Genomic DNA, 13,147 nt, shown 5'->3' with positions numbered 1-13,147 from the left:
AGACAGCAGACCCTAGTGCCAGTGCGCGAGGCCTGGAGGAAGTGGGTCAGTGCAGGGCTGCGAAGGAGCCAGGCTGGCCCTGGCCCTGCCCTGCCCCTCCTCTCCTCCGCTCACCCCAAAATAGCTCCCTGAGGAGCCGGGCCAAGACCCTCCCATTGAGGGAAGGGGTGGGGCAAGCTGCCCGGAGCCAGGCTTTAAAGCACCAGCTGGCTGGGGATCTCCACTCCTGGGCTGGAGGCACCGCTCAGGCCACCCGTCTGCACAGTCAGTCCGGCCCACCCTCCCGCAGCCATGTCCCGGCCCCTGACAGACCAGGAGAAGAGAAAGCAGATCAGCGTGCGTGGCCTGGCCGGTGTGGAGAATGTGACTGAGCTGAAGAAGAACTTCAACCGGCACCTACACTTCACCCTTGTGAAGGACCGCAATGTGGCCACCCCGCGAGACTACTACTTCGCGCTGGCCTACACGGTGCGAGACCACCTCGTGGGCCGCTGGATCCGCACGCAGCAGCACTACTACGAGAAGGACCCCAAGGTGCTGCTTGGGGCACCCCGGGTGGGCAGTGGGCTGGGGGGCCCTGCCCTGGGGGCTGGGAGATCTGGACCGAATGACGGGCCCTTCCTGGGGTCAGGACTTTCTGCAGCAAAAGAAAGGGTGCCTCCGGGTTCCTGAGGTTGGACGATCCGGGGGTGCCAGGTGCAATGGGTGCTGGGACCACCCAGGGGAGAAACCTGGAGTTGGGGGCAGGTCAGGGGCCTCGGGTCAGGTAGGCTGGTTGCAAAGGCTCAGCGCTCAGTCAGAGAATGGAGAGGCTGCTGGGGGTGGGCAGGAAGACCCCGCGGCCTGGGTTGGATCCTGAGTAGAAGGACATTCTACCGAACGCGTGTGTGGTGTGCTGGTGTGCCGGGTGGGGCGCAGCTGGGGTGGTGAGATCAAGTGTCTGTTGGGGTCACTGGTAAATGTCAGCAACCTGACACTGCTGGGCAGGGGGTGGGGGAGGGGCGGGGAGGGGACCCAGGAAACCAGGAGCCAGAGCACCATCAGCATCCTGGATACTGGAGTCTCTCCGCCCCCCTTCTTGGGACTGAGGCTTGAGGGCCAAGGGGAGCTGGGCACTGTGAGGAAGGGAGATGGCCGACTCTAGCCCTGAGTCATTGTGTGACCTTGAGCCAATGACTTCTCTCTCTGGGCCTGGCCTCCCCTTTTCAGGAGCTCTTGGTGGTGCTTCCCTGTGTCCTGACTTCCTGATGGGCTCTTGGCAGGCATGTGTGTGAAGGAAGGGGTTCCCACCTCTCCTAAGCACCTCAGCCCCCTGAGGTGGCTATGGCCCCATTTTTCAGATGAAGAAACTGAGGCTCAGAGAAGAAAAGTGATTTGTCCAAAGTCAGAAGAAATGCTGAGACCAGTATCTTACCTTCTAAGGGTCCCAAAGCCTGAGAAGGCAGGAAAACTGGAGGCAGGGCTGGAACCCACTGGAGCCTAGGAGTGGGGCAGCAGGTGTGAGAGGTGCAGGCCCAGCTGGGCCTGGCTGAATGTCAGGGGGCCGCCTTGACCCTCCCTCCCCTCCCCCACCCCCATCTGTTTCTCCGGACAGAGGATCTACTACCTGTCTCTGGAATTCTACATCGGCCGGACGCTGCAGAACACCATGGTGAACCTGGCGTTGGAGAATGCCTGTGACGAGGCCACCTATCAGGTGTGCAGGCGTGGGCACGCCTTCAGGATGGGGGACTGACCTGCTGGCCCTTGGCCCTGACTTCTCTTATACCCTCCCACCTCTAGCTGGGCCTAGACATGGAGGAGCTGGAGGAAATCGAGGAGGATGCAGGGCTGGGCAACGGGGGCCTGGGCCGGCTGGCGGGTAAGTGAGCGGGGTGCCAGGGGACTGGGCAGAAGTGTTCCTTTATGTTGGGTCTCTGATATCCACCTCCCTGCACACCCCTAGCCTGTTTTCTGGACTCAATGGCAACACTGGGCCTGGCTGCCTATGGCTATGGGATCCGCTATGAGTTTGGGATTTTTAACCAGAAGATCTCTGGGGGTTGGCAGGTGAGTGACCTTGGGCCCTGACCTTGTGGTTATGATGAAGATGGCTATTTGTTCATTCATCTGCACATAGATCCAGAAGCAGCCCCAGCAGCCTGGGTGGAGAGCATCTTTGCCCTTTCCCCCAGCCCCTAGCCAGCTGTCAGCTCCTGGGACAGGAGGTCCACAGCTGTAGAATGTCTCAGACTCTTATACACACACAGAGCCCCATTGGATCTTCCACCAGACTAGGGGCCCACCTACTGCAGAGCCGGTCATTCACACCCTCCCTGTACAGGGCATACCAGGGCTGCGGGCTCCTGCTATGCCCACCATCTGCTGTGGTGTGAGCCTGGCTCTGACTCTGCCTTCCTTTCTCCCCTGACCTGCCTGCGGTTCAGATGGAGGAAGCTGATGACTGGCTTCGCTACGGCAACCCCTGGGAGAAGGCCCGTCCTGAGTTCACGCTGCCGGTGCACTTCTATGGCCGAGTGGAACACACCAGCCAGGGGGCCAAGTGGGTGGACACACAGGTGAGGGGGAAGCCAGGGAGCAGGGGAAGATCTAGTGAGGCGGAGGGGAGGAGGAGTGGAGGTTCTGGAGGAAACAGAGAGAAGCAAAGGAAGAGCCTGGAAGCTACTGGGCCGAGTGCTATTTTATACCGGAGGCCACTGAGCTCAGAGGAGTTAAGTGACTTACTTGAGGTCACACAGCTGGAACCCAGAGAGGCTGGAGACAGGGTTACAGGGGAGCCAGACCACATGAAGAGCTGGGAGGAGGAGAGACACTGCCCTGCTCTACCACTGCTCCTCACCACCCAAAATAATCACAGAGTCTTGGCTCCCCTGCATATTTGAGCTGGGGGCTTGATGGGAAATAAACCAACAGTCCAAAAGGGGGATAGGAGAGAAAACTAAAGCCTGGGAAGGGCAACTGACATGTTCAAGGTCATAGAGCAGGTTGGTGGGAGCCTACCGCTAAACCAGGTGTCCAAACCCCAGCTCCGCCACCAGTCCTTTTGCTGTGGCTGCAGCTCACCGGCCTCCAGATGGCTGCACAGCAACCTCGAGGCTTTCAGAACCCAGAGTTTGTTCCGCTGTCATCCACGCTAAGGTCTGGCAGGGCTCTGGCTGCCCTCCTAGCTGTATGCTCTTGGGCCAGTCCCTTCCCTCTCTGAGCTGCAGCATTTGCTCTGCTCCAGTCAGAGGCTACTTAATGCTGGGGAAGGAGGTGTGGGTGCACCCCTTTCTCCGTGGTAGCTGGCAGTTATTTGCAGCAATTATTGATGTTTGTGGGCTTTGGTGGCTTAGCAGTAAAGACTGCTTGCAATGTAGGAGAATGGGTTCGATCCCTGCATTGGGAAGATCCCCTGGAGGAGGGTATGGCAACCCACTCCAGTATTCTTGCCTGGACACAGCATGGACAGAGGAGCCTGGCAGGATACAGTCCATAGGGTGGCAAAAAGTTGGACATAAATGAGCAACTTAGCATTCAGTGTGCATGCACATTGATGTTTGCTAATTGTGGGAGGTGGGGCCAGCATTAGTCACTGCTAATGAGCCCTGTGGTTAACCTTTGGATGGACTTGACCTCTATGACCCCCTCAGCCAGGCCCCATGATCTCCCAGTCCTTCCAGGAGTCCAGAATGTTCTCTAGATTATGCCTAGGCCAGGTGGCCAGCGCATCTCCACCATGGCAGAGTGGCCACCAACAGAGGCCCACCTTGGTCTCAGCTCATCCCTGCCTCCTCCTGGAATCCTCACAACAGCCCAGCAAGGGGGGCCGGTGGGGGTGTGGGGAGGCACCGGGATGTCCTCTTTTTATGGCCGAGGCCCAGAGAGGTTGGTGGGGTTGCTTGTGGTCCGGAGTTGGCTGGCGGAGTGCAGGGACAAAGCATGGAGCTCCAGCTCTCAGGGCCTCTGAGATGCAGCAGAGGCCCGCCTCTGAACAGCAGGTGGGGTGTCCCGCAGGTGGTGCTGGCCATGCCCTACGACACACCCGTGCCTGGCTACCGCAACAACGTGGTCAACACCATGCGCCTGTGGTCTGCCAAAGCCCCCAACGACTTCAACCTCAAGGACTGTGAGTTCCGCCGGAGTCAGCAGCCCCTCCCGCTGCGGAGCCCCTCGGCCCAAGCCTGACCCCGTTCCCGCTTTTGTTCTTTAGTCAATGTCGGTGGCTACATCCAGGCCGTGCTGGACCGCAACCTGGCTGAGAACATCTCACGGGTCCTGTACCCCAACGACAACGTATGTTACCCTCTGGGCTGGGGACAGGAAGCCAGTGTGCGTGGGAGAGGGCAGGAGGGGGAGTGACACCTGCTGGTGCCCTGCTCACACCCAGGGCATCTTGCTGGCCCCTGAGTGTCCTGTACTTCCCCCCAGTTCTTTAAGTGTGAGGATGCTTGGATCTGGGGGTGGGGGGTGGCTCTTTGGAGGAGCTCTTCCCTGGAGACACCCACAATACTCCTGGTCCTTGTAGCCCTCCCTCCTGACCCAACTGCATTGCTGCTTCTTGGTGGGAGAAAGACTCTTGGGTCCCTGAGGTGGAGCAGTTCAGGTCTCAGGAATCTCGGGATGGGTGGGAGTCTCTCCTGGCCACGCCCACAGCAGTGTTAGACCACGCCCACCACCTTGACTCCGCCCCATCTCGCACTGTCCCCAGTTCTTTGAGGGGAAGGAGCTGCGGCTGAAGCAGGAGTACTTCGTAGTGGCTGCCACGCTCCAGGACATCATCCGCCGCTTCAAGTCCTCCAAGTTTGGCTGCCTCGACCCCGTGCGCACCAACTTCGATGCCTTCCCAGATAAGGTACCAGGCCCCAGGGAGGGTCGGTCTTTGTACCTCTGGTGAGTGGTGCCTTCCCTCGCACCTCCAGCCTGAGCTTGCAACGCCCATTTAATAGATGAAGAAGTGGAGGCTGGGGGTGGGTGTGAGGGGTATCTGCTTGAGGATCCTCAATATAATCCGCTCTCCTCTTCCTCCTGCTCCACAACTACCCCCTTGAGGGCCTCCACCTAGAACCACAAGGGGCCCTGGGCAGGGGGTGCTCTGAAGGGGCAAAAGACAGTGACTGTAGCCTTGGGCCCAGATTGACTCCAACCGTCCTCCACACCCCTCCTCTCTAGGTGGCCATCCAGCTCAATGACACCCACCCCTCCTTGGCCATCCCTGAGCTGATGAGGATTCTGGTGGACCAGGAGCGCCTGGAGTGGGAAAAGGTGGGCTTCCGGGCCCCTCCCCGACTCCTACCTCACCCTCTCCATCTCAGGGTTCCCTTCCCACTCTGGGGAGGGGATAGATGTAGGTGGATCCCCCACTGAACAGACAGGGGTGTGAGACCCAGAGGCGGGTGTCCTAGAACCTGGCCTGACGGTGGCAGGGCTGGGGCTCTTGGCTGCACAGTGTGTGTGGAGAGCCATCTGGCTTAAGCCCCGGGGGTCCTGCCTCCCCACCCCACCTGTCAGGCATGGGAAGTGACTGTGAAGACTTGTGCCTACACCAACCACACGGTGCTGCCCGAGGCCCTGGAGCGCTGGCCTGTGCACCTCATAGAGACCCTGCTGCCGCGGCACCTCCAGATCATCTATGAAATCAACCAGCGCTTCCTTAACGTGAGTGGAGAAGGCCTGGGGTGGAGGGTGGGGACGTGGAGGGCCTGGGGAAGGCTATGGGCGAAGATCTGGGGGTAGGGGCTGGGAACCTGTGTTCTGGGTCCTCGTCCTAGCTCTGGTCTCTCCCGGCACAGCGGGTGGCAGCCGCGTTCCCAGGGGATGTAGACCGACTGCGGCGCATGTCGCTGGTGGAGGAGGGCGCGGTGAAGCGCATCAATATGGCACACCTGTGCATCGCCGGGTCTCATGCCGTCAATGGCGTGGCTCGCATCCACTCGGAGATCCTCAAGAAGACCATGTGAGACCCGCTCCCCAGACTCCGCCCCTCCCGCTGGGCCCCGCCCACTGCCTGGTACTGGTCACTCAGAGCCGCCCTCTGCTGGCTCCTTCCACAGGTAGCACGGCTCTTACGAGGGTCACAGGCTTGCTATCCAGTCCAGTCCCGTTCTGGGATGTCCCCTCTTACACACAGCACCCCCCTCCCCTTCACCTCCAGGACCCTTTCATCAAGAAATCAGAGTAGGGGCCCCAGGGAGAAGACCCTCATTCCACAGGGGTGATTGATGATCTTCTGACCCTATCCTGTAGCTTCAAGGACTTCTACGAGCTGGAGCCTCATAAGTTCCAGAATAAGACCAATGGGATCACCCCTCGGCGCTGGTTGGTGATGTGTAACCCTGGGCTGGCAGAGATCATTGCTGAGGTGAGAAGTCGTGGATGGCCAGTAGCGGTCAGCACAGTCACTGCAAGGCGCAGCCAGGTGCAGCTGTGTGTGTGTTTCCCTGGAGGGCCCCCAGCTGAGGGCTGAAATCCATTCTGCACTGCGTTCCCCAGCCTTGCATGTGTCTGGAGGAGGGGAACCACCTTTTATGTGAGCTAATGGAGGCCCTGGCTGTGAAGGTCAACCCGAGGAAGTTCACAGCCTGATGGAGGGTTATCAGCAGGTCACATCTTAAGTACGACCAGAAAGGAGCAGAGATTGCAGGCCCTCGAAGTCACTGCCTGTGAGAGGAAAAGGCCAGGACGAGGGCCTGTGGGGGTCAGATGGGCGTCAGCCATCCGAGCTCAAGGTCAGGAAGGGAGGAGAGAAGTGCGTACGTGCCCTGCCCCCTAGCTGGGAGGCTGCAGGAGAAGGCGCTGTTGGCAGTGGACTCTGCTTATTTGACCTGGAAAAGGACCCCTTTGTGAAGGAGGACAGGGGAGGGCCAGGGGCCTAACTGAGCGCCATCTCCCTACAGCGCATCGGAGAGGAATACATCGCAGACCTGGATCAGCTGCGCAAACTGCTGTCCTATGTGGATGATGAATCCTTTATCCGGGATGTGGCCAAAGTGAAGCAGGTGAGGAGCAGTGCTGCAAACTGGGACAGACACCTGTGCTGGGGCCAGAGTGGAGAGTGCTGGAAGGGCCGGACGTCCGTGTCAGGAATGGCCCATGGAGCTCATTTCTGCTGCAACCTCAGGCCATTGGTAGAAGTTGCCTGGAATCAGTCCATGGTGGGAAGGCATCATCTGACCTCACTGAAAGAGTGCTGACGTTGCTTAGCAATGTCTGCCCTGATGCAGGAGTGGATGAAGGTGGCAAGGTGGCCTTCTATCCTCACCTTCCTGGGAAGGAAATGAGAATGTAGGATTTCCTGAGGCTGAGGCCTATTGGTGAGCTCTTCTCCCTCTCCTGCCTTCAGGAAAACAAGTTAAAGTTTTCTGCATACCTGGAGAAGGAATACAAAGTCCACATCAACCCCAACTCACTCTTCGATATCCAGGTGAAGCGGATTCACGAATATAAACGCCAGCTCCTCAACTGCCTCCATGTCATCACGCTGTACAACCGTGAGTGGCAGGCTTCCCTCTGGCTCCTGTTCCTGCCTCTGTGTACCTCCCAGCATACTGCATACTTCTCCATCAACATCTCCTTTGTACTCAGGGAAACTCTTGGGACATGGAATTATCCCCACTTCACAGATGGGCAAACCAAGGCTCAGAGAGTGGGGACATGACAGATATGAGGTCACCAAGCCAGCCCAAGTCAGGCCTGTTATTGCCCAGCCCAGTCCTGGCTGACTGGATGCCATCAGGTGCTACAGCCCAGAGGGAAAACCTGGCCCATTCACTGGATCCCTCTGTTTCTCCATAGGTATCAAGAAGGAACCCAATAAGTTTTTTGTGCCTCGGACTGTGATGATTGGAGGGAAGGTGAGAGGCTGAGCCCGGATCATGGCTGTGGTCCTTTGATATCCAGGTTGAGGTCAGCTTGGTTGGGTTGCAGGATGGGGGTAGGAGGCCAGGCTGTGGAGCTGACCCCAAAGTGTGCCCCCACAGGCTGCCCCTGGGTACCATATGGCCAAGATGATCATCAAACTCATCACAGCCATTGGGGATGTGGTCAACCACGACCCGGTGGTGGGAGACCGCCTTCGTGTGATCTTCCTGGAGAACTACCGAGTCTCGCTGGCCGAGAAAGGTAGGGTGCCTCCAGTGGGGACCCTAGGGAAGCTCTGATGAGTTCAGTCCCTGGAAGAGATATTAATCTCCTCTTCCTGGGGTACTGGTACTTTAAAGAAGAATCTGGAGAGGACAATACTCAAATCATGAGGATGTTCCCTTAGTGGTGGAATGTCACGCAAGATGGGATGAAATTACAGGGGAGAGGGGCCTCAGTAGTGCCCTTCAAATCACACAGTGGAGCTGGGGGGTGGAAGGAGTCCAGGTTAGATCCCAGATGTTCAAGAATCAACAAGAGGTGGAGAGGGGTCAGTGAGAAGGAGACAGTTGGTGAAGACTGGAGGGCTGGAGGAAGGGGACTCTGAATCTGGCCAGGCCTGGGACCAGACTAACTTCAGAGCCTCTAGCTGACATGCGGGCTCTTCCTGGAGCTGAGTGTGTCCCCTGCTGCCACCCCGCAGTGATCCCGGCTGCTGACCTCTCTGAGCAGATCTCTACTGCGGGCACTGAAGCCTCAGGCACTGGCAACATGAAGTTCATGCTCAACGGGGCTCTGACCATTGGCACCATGGACGGGGCCAACGTGGAGATGGCGGAAGAGGCGGGAGAGGAGAACTTCTTCATCTTTGGCATGCGGGTGGAGGACGTGGAAAGGCTTGACCAGAAAGGGTAAGGGCTGCAGAGTTCTTAGTCCATGGGCAGGAAGCCCCAAGGTGGGACTGCTGGAGGGTAAAGCTGGGAGCAAGAGGCACCACTGGAAAGGCTGGTCCAGGATGCGCAAGGTCATTTTTTAAAATTTATTTGGCTGCCTTGGGTCTTAGTTGCAGCGTGTGGGATCTTGGTTGCATCATGTCATGTGGGATCTTTTGTTGTAGTGCACAAACTCTCTAGACTCTCTAGTTGTGTTTCAAGGGCTTGGTTGCTCAGAGGCTTGTGAGATCTTAATTCCCCAACCAGGGATCAAACCCATGTCCCCGCCATTGCAGGGTGGATTCTTAACCTCTGGACCACCAGGGAAGTCCCTGCACAAGGTCTTACTTATGGCCATCAGAAGTCTAGAAAACTTTTGAGGTAGCATAACAAATAAGTTGAATGAAATGAGCAGAGACAGAAGTAACACAGAGCTGAAGGAAAAGGAAGAGAAAATAATATCAACTCAAAGAAATAATATCATTTCTGGAATTGGGAGTAAAATGAAATTCTCAGCTCCCTGGCAGCCATGGCAAAAAGGGAAACATGAGTATGGTAGTTAAGTTATACCTGGGTTTGTGGTCAGAAATGCAGATCTTCAGAGACAATCTTCCTGGCATTACATTTTTAACATTTTATTTTAAAATTTGATTCTTTTCTTAGCATAGAAGCAGTCCATGCTCTTTAATTGGAAAAATACAAAGCTACAGAGAAGAAAACTGTCTTTCATAATCTCATCCCCCAGATTTAAAGCCACAGTTCTCTTTTTCTTCACGTATTTATATGTGTGTGTATATATATGTAGTTTTTTAAAATTTTAATTAATTTTTTGGCTGCACTGTGCTTCATGTGGGATCTTAGTTCCCTGACCAGGGGTAGAACCAGTGTCCCCTGCATTGGGAGCATGGAGTCAACCACTGTGTCACCAGGGAAGTCCCTGTGTAGTTTTTAAAAGTTGGAAATAATATATATACAATATTGAATCCTGTTATCTTAACATTGCTGAAGCATTTTCTATGTCATTAAATAGTCTTTCAAATATTTTAAATGTTTGTATAGCATTCCATCCTATGGAAATGCCATACTTATTTAACTAATTCCATATAGTTGGACGTGAAGGTTGATTTTCCTCGTTTGTTAGTATAAATGTCCCTTTGATGACCAATCTTTTACACTGATGTCCACATCTCTAATTATTTCCTAAAGATAATTATTATGCTTGCTATGTGCTAAGTCGCTTCAGTCACATCCGACTCTTTGTGACCTTATAGACTGTAGCCTGCCAGGTTCCTCTCTAAGGAATGCTCTAGGCAAGAATACTGGAGTGAGTTGCCATGCCCTTCTCTAGGGGATCTTCCCGACTCAAAGATCAAACCCTTGTCTCCTTTGTCTCCCTCGTTGCACACAGATTCTTAACTGCTGAGTCACTGGGGAAGCCCAAGATAATTATTAGAAGGGGATATTTCTGAGTCAAAAAAGTATGCATTCTTAAAGCCCCTCATACACATTGTCAAATCATTTCCAAGAAAGTTGGTACCAGTTTACACTCAGCTTACAAGAGCAGGCACTAAATATTGAGAGGAATTTCTCCTGTGGGGCTTGACTAGAAATTCAGACTTGGTCCTTTGGATAGGAGGGAAATGTGAAATGTTTTGAGTGAAGTACAACATGTTCAGAACTAGACTCCAAACAGACACCTTTGGCTGCAGGATGGAGGCTTGACTGGAGGGAGGAATGTCCAGTTGGAGGACCGGTGTGGGGCTGGCACCAGATGGCAGGGGGAGTCCCCTACAGCAGGCCAGTGCTGGGGATGGGGGTTAGGGACACTGTTGAGGAGGAGGCCATGGTTTCTGGTTGGAAGAGGGGAAGGAAGGAGATGAAACTGATCTGGAGAGATTTGAACCTGGGTGGCTCGGGAAGTGATTGTGTTACCCCAGGAAGTCATTGGGTAGGAAGTAGTTCCTACCCTAGGGGAGGAAAATTGGTGCCAGGACAGTGATGAACATGGCTGGAGAGTTTGAGTTTAAGGATGTTTCTCAGGATGTACCTGTTGGCTCCTCCTGGAACCTGAAAGTGAGGCCAAGGATGGACTTAGGATGGTGGGGAAGAAAAGCCATTTATGGAGGAAACAGACCTGTTGGGTGACAGTGATGGTGTGTGGGAAGAAGAGTGGAAGGACTTCCGGAGCAAGTGCAGCAGCTGTAGAGAGGACAGTAGCAGGCTGGACCTGAGTTTTCACCCTGGGGCTTGGACCTTTCTGGATATTTGCTGGAGGAGGAGCCAGGAACCCCTTTCCAGGGTGCTGACTATGGCTCTTCCCCCACAGGTACAATGCCCAGGAGTATTATGACCGGATTCCTGAGCTTCGGCACGTCATTGACCAGCTGAGCAGTGGCTTCTTCTCCCCCAAACAGCCTGACCTATTCAAGGACATTGTCAACATGCTCATGCACCATGACCGGTGAGCTGGCGGGCCAGGGACCCGCGTACGTGGGGTTGCAGGGCTGAATAGGCCTCAGGAGCAGTGGAGAGGCTGGACATGGCTTCAGGGCAGTTGCGGCCACATTCCTTTGGAAGCAGCATCACTGTCTAGGTCCTCAGGAATCCAATAGGACAGGATGGGCTTGGCCCTCAACCCCAGGAGACTTTCCCACTTCTCCATTCCCCTCCAGGTTTAAAGTCTTTGCGGATTATGAAGAGTACGTTAAATGCCAGGAAAGAGTCAGTGCCTTGTACAAGGTGAGGGGTCCTGGGCCAGGGGTTGGCAGGGCTTTGGCGGCCCTGGTTAGAATGAGGTGGAAGGTGGGGATCCCACTCGCAGAGCAAACCCAGAGCTTCCTTGTGGCCTCTAGAACCCGAGAGAGTGGACGCGGATGGTGATCCGGAACATAGCTACATCTGGCAAGTTCTCCAGTGACCGCACCATTGCCCAGTACGCCAGGGAGATCTGGGGCGTGGAGCCGACCCGCCAGCGCATGCCGGCCCCGGATGAGAAGATCTGAGCCTCTAGACCAGACCCAAACCTGCCCCTGAGTCTGTCTGCAGTCCCTTGGGCCAGCTCCAGCTCCTCGTCCAGAGGGTGGGGTACTGGAGTTAGATCTCTAACCCTCTCCTTGGAACCCCCATTTCCCATCATCCTCAAGCTCCCAGTGTTCAGCGTGACGAAGGACACTGCTCCCACACTGTCCTCGGGCTCCCCAGGCCCTCCCGTCTATGGATTTGACCAACCGCACCCACTCCCCAATAAATTGATTCTCCTGGGGAGCCTCCTTACTCCCCTCTCTGCTGGGAAATATTTTTAGCTCTGGGCGGCACAGCAGCTGCGCAATCACAGTGCCTTCGCCCCAGCCGCGGCAGGTGCATCCCCTCAAAAGGGGGGCGGCTTGTGGGGGTGGGGCCCGGGACTCTCCTGCCCGTTTCCAGGCGTCACCCTGCGCGCCTCTCCTCCCAGTGCTGTGTCCATACTAGGTCAGCGGCCCGCAAGGCTGGCCGGGGGCGTGGCGTCCATCCGGGTGGGGCCCACCCGGGACGGGAGCAGGGCCTTAAGCTGAGGCCTCCGGCACCCGCTGAAGGAAGAAGATCCACGCTGTCGGGGGCAGGGCTCAAGAGGGGGAGGAGTCCCCGGGTGGTTGGCGCCTTCTTGACTCCGCCCTTAGCCCCGCCCCACTGCGGCGTTTAAGGGTCTCTAAGCAGGTGGCTACGCTAGGTCCAAAGCTAGGGGAGTGTTCAGGCGGGGGCCATCCAGGCTGCGCCGACGTTGCCCCTCCTCACTTGGGGTCCCGAAAGGGCCTGCTTCTAGGTCCCGTATTACCAAGATTGAGTTGTGGGGGAGGTCCCGCCTCCCCAGCCCGGTAGCAGGGAGGGGCAAGCCTCAGAGATTTGTTAGGGGCCCGTGGTTTCACAGCGGGTGTGTTTGAACCTGAACGGCCGGAAATGGTTACCAACTCCCTTCGGCCCGGCTTGTGGGGACCCCAACCGCTTGCGGCTACCCCTCCCATGTGCTTCTCTGGAGCCAGGCCTCCGGGCTCCAGTTTTCTAGCTGCAAGAACCCACCGTCGCTTGCAGCCGCCCCTTTTCATCCGGCCCCATGGGGAGCCAGGCTTCCGGAGCCCCAGTCCCTCCGGTGCGAACGGGAGCTCCCCCCAACATCCCCAGACCCCGAGGCCCCTTCTCCCGATCGCCGCGTTTTCATTCTTCCCCACAAACCCCTCTCTCTCAAATGCTCCCACCTTGTCCTAGCCCCTCCCCCAGGCTATCACAACGACCCGCTACGCCCACGCCCCCATCTCTGCCAGGTCCCCCGCTGCCCGCAGGAAGACGCCCGGCCCCGGGCCGGGTGAGCCCCGTGGGAACGGTTTGTCTCGAAAACAGGAACC

General features: G+C 56.5%; 1 protein-coding gene across 1 annotated transcript; it reads left to right on the top strand.

Moving 5' to 3' along the window:
- Positions 1-217: 217 nt before the first annotated feature.
- On the top strand, positions 218-12,044 carry PYGM (glycogen phosphorylase, muscle associated). The gene is made up of 20 exons (XM_019954368.2): positions 218-534; positions 1,595-1,696; positions 1,783-1,861; positions 1,946-2,049; positions 2,427-2,558; positions 3,997-4,108; positions 4,193-4,275; positions 4,691-4,834; positions 5,152-5,244; positions 5,491-5,637; positions 5,772-5,935; positions 6,226-6,340; positions 6,876-6,977; positions 7,322-7,469; positions 7,774-7,832; positions 7,959-8,100; positions 8,543-8,750; positions 11,098-11,232; positions 11,444-11,510; positions 11,624-12,044. The coding sequence occupies exons 1-20, from the start codon at positions 292-294 to the stop codon at positions 11,771-11,773; spliced, it is 2,529 nt and encodes an 842-aa protein (XP_019809927.2). The 5' UTR covers positions 218-291; the 3' UTR covers positions 11,774-12,044.
- The last annotated feature ends 1,103 nt before the right edge of the window (positions 12,045-13,147 follow it).

Source organism: Bos indicus, chromosome 29, assembly GCF_029378745.1.
Source record: "Bos indicus isolate NIAB-ARS_2022 breed Sahiwal x Tharparkar chromosome 29, NIAB-ARS_B.indTharparkar_mat_pri_1.0, whole genome shotgun sequence".
NCBI lineage: Eukaryota > Metazoa > Chordata > Mammalia > Artiodactyla > Bovidae > Bos > Bos indicus.
This window is presented reverse-complemented; position numbering and strand designations above follow the sequence as displayed.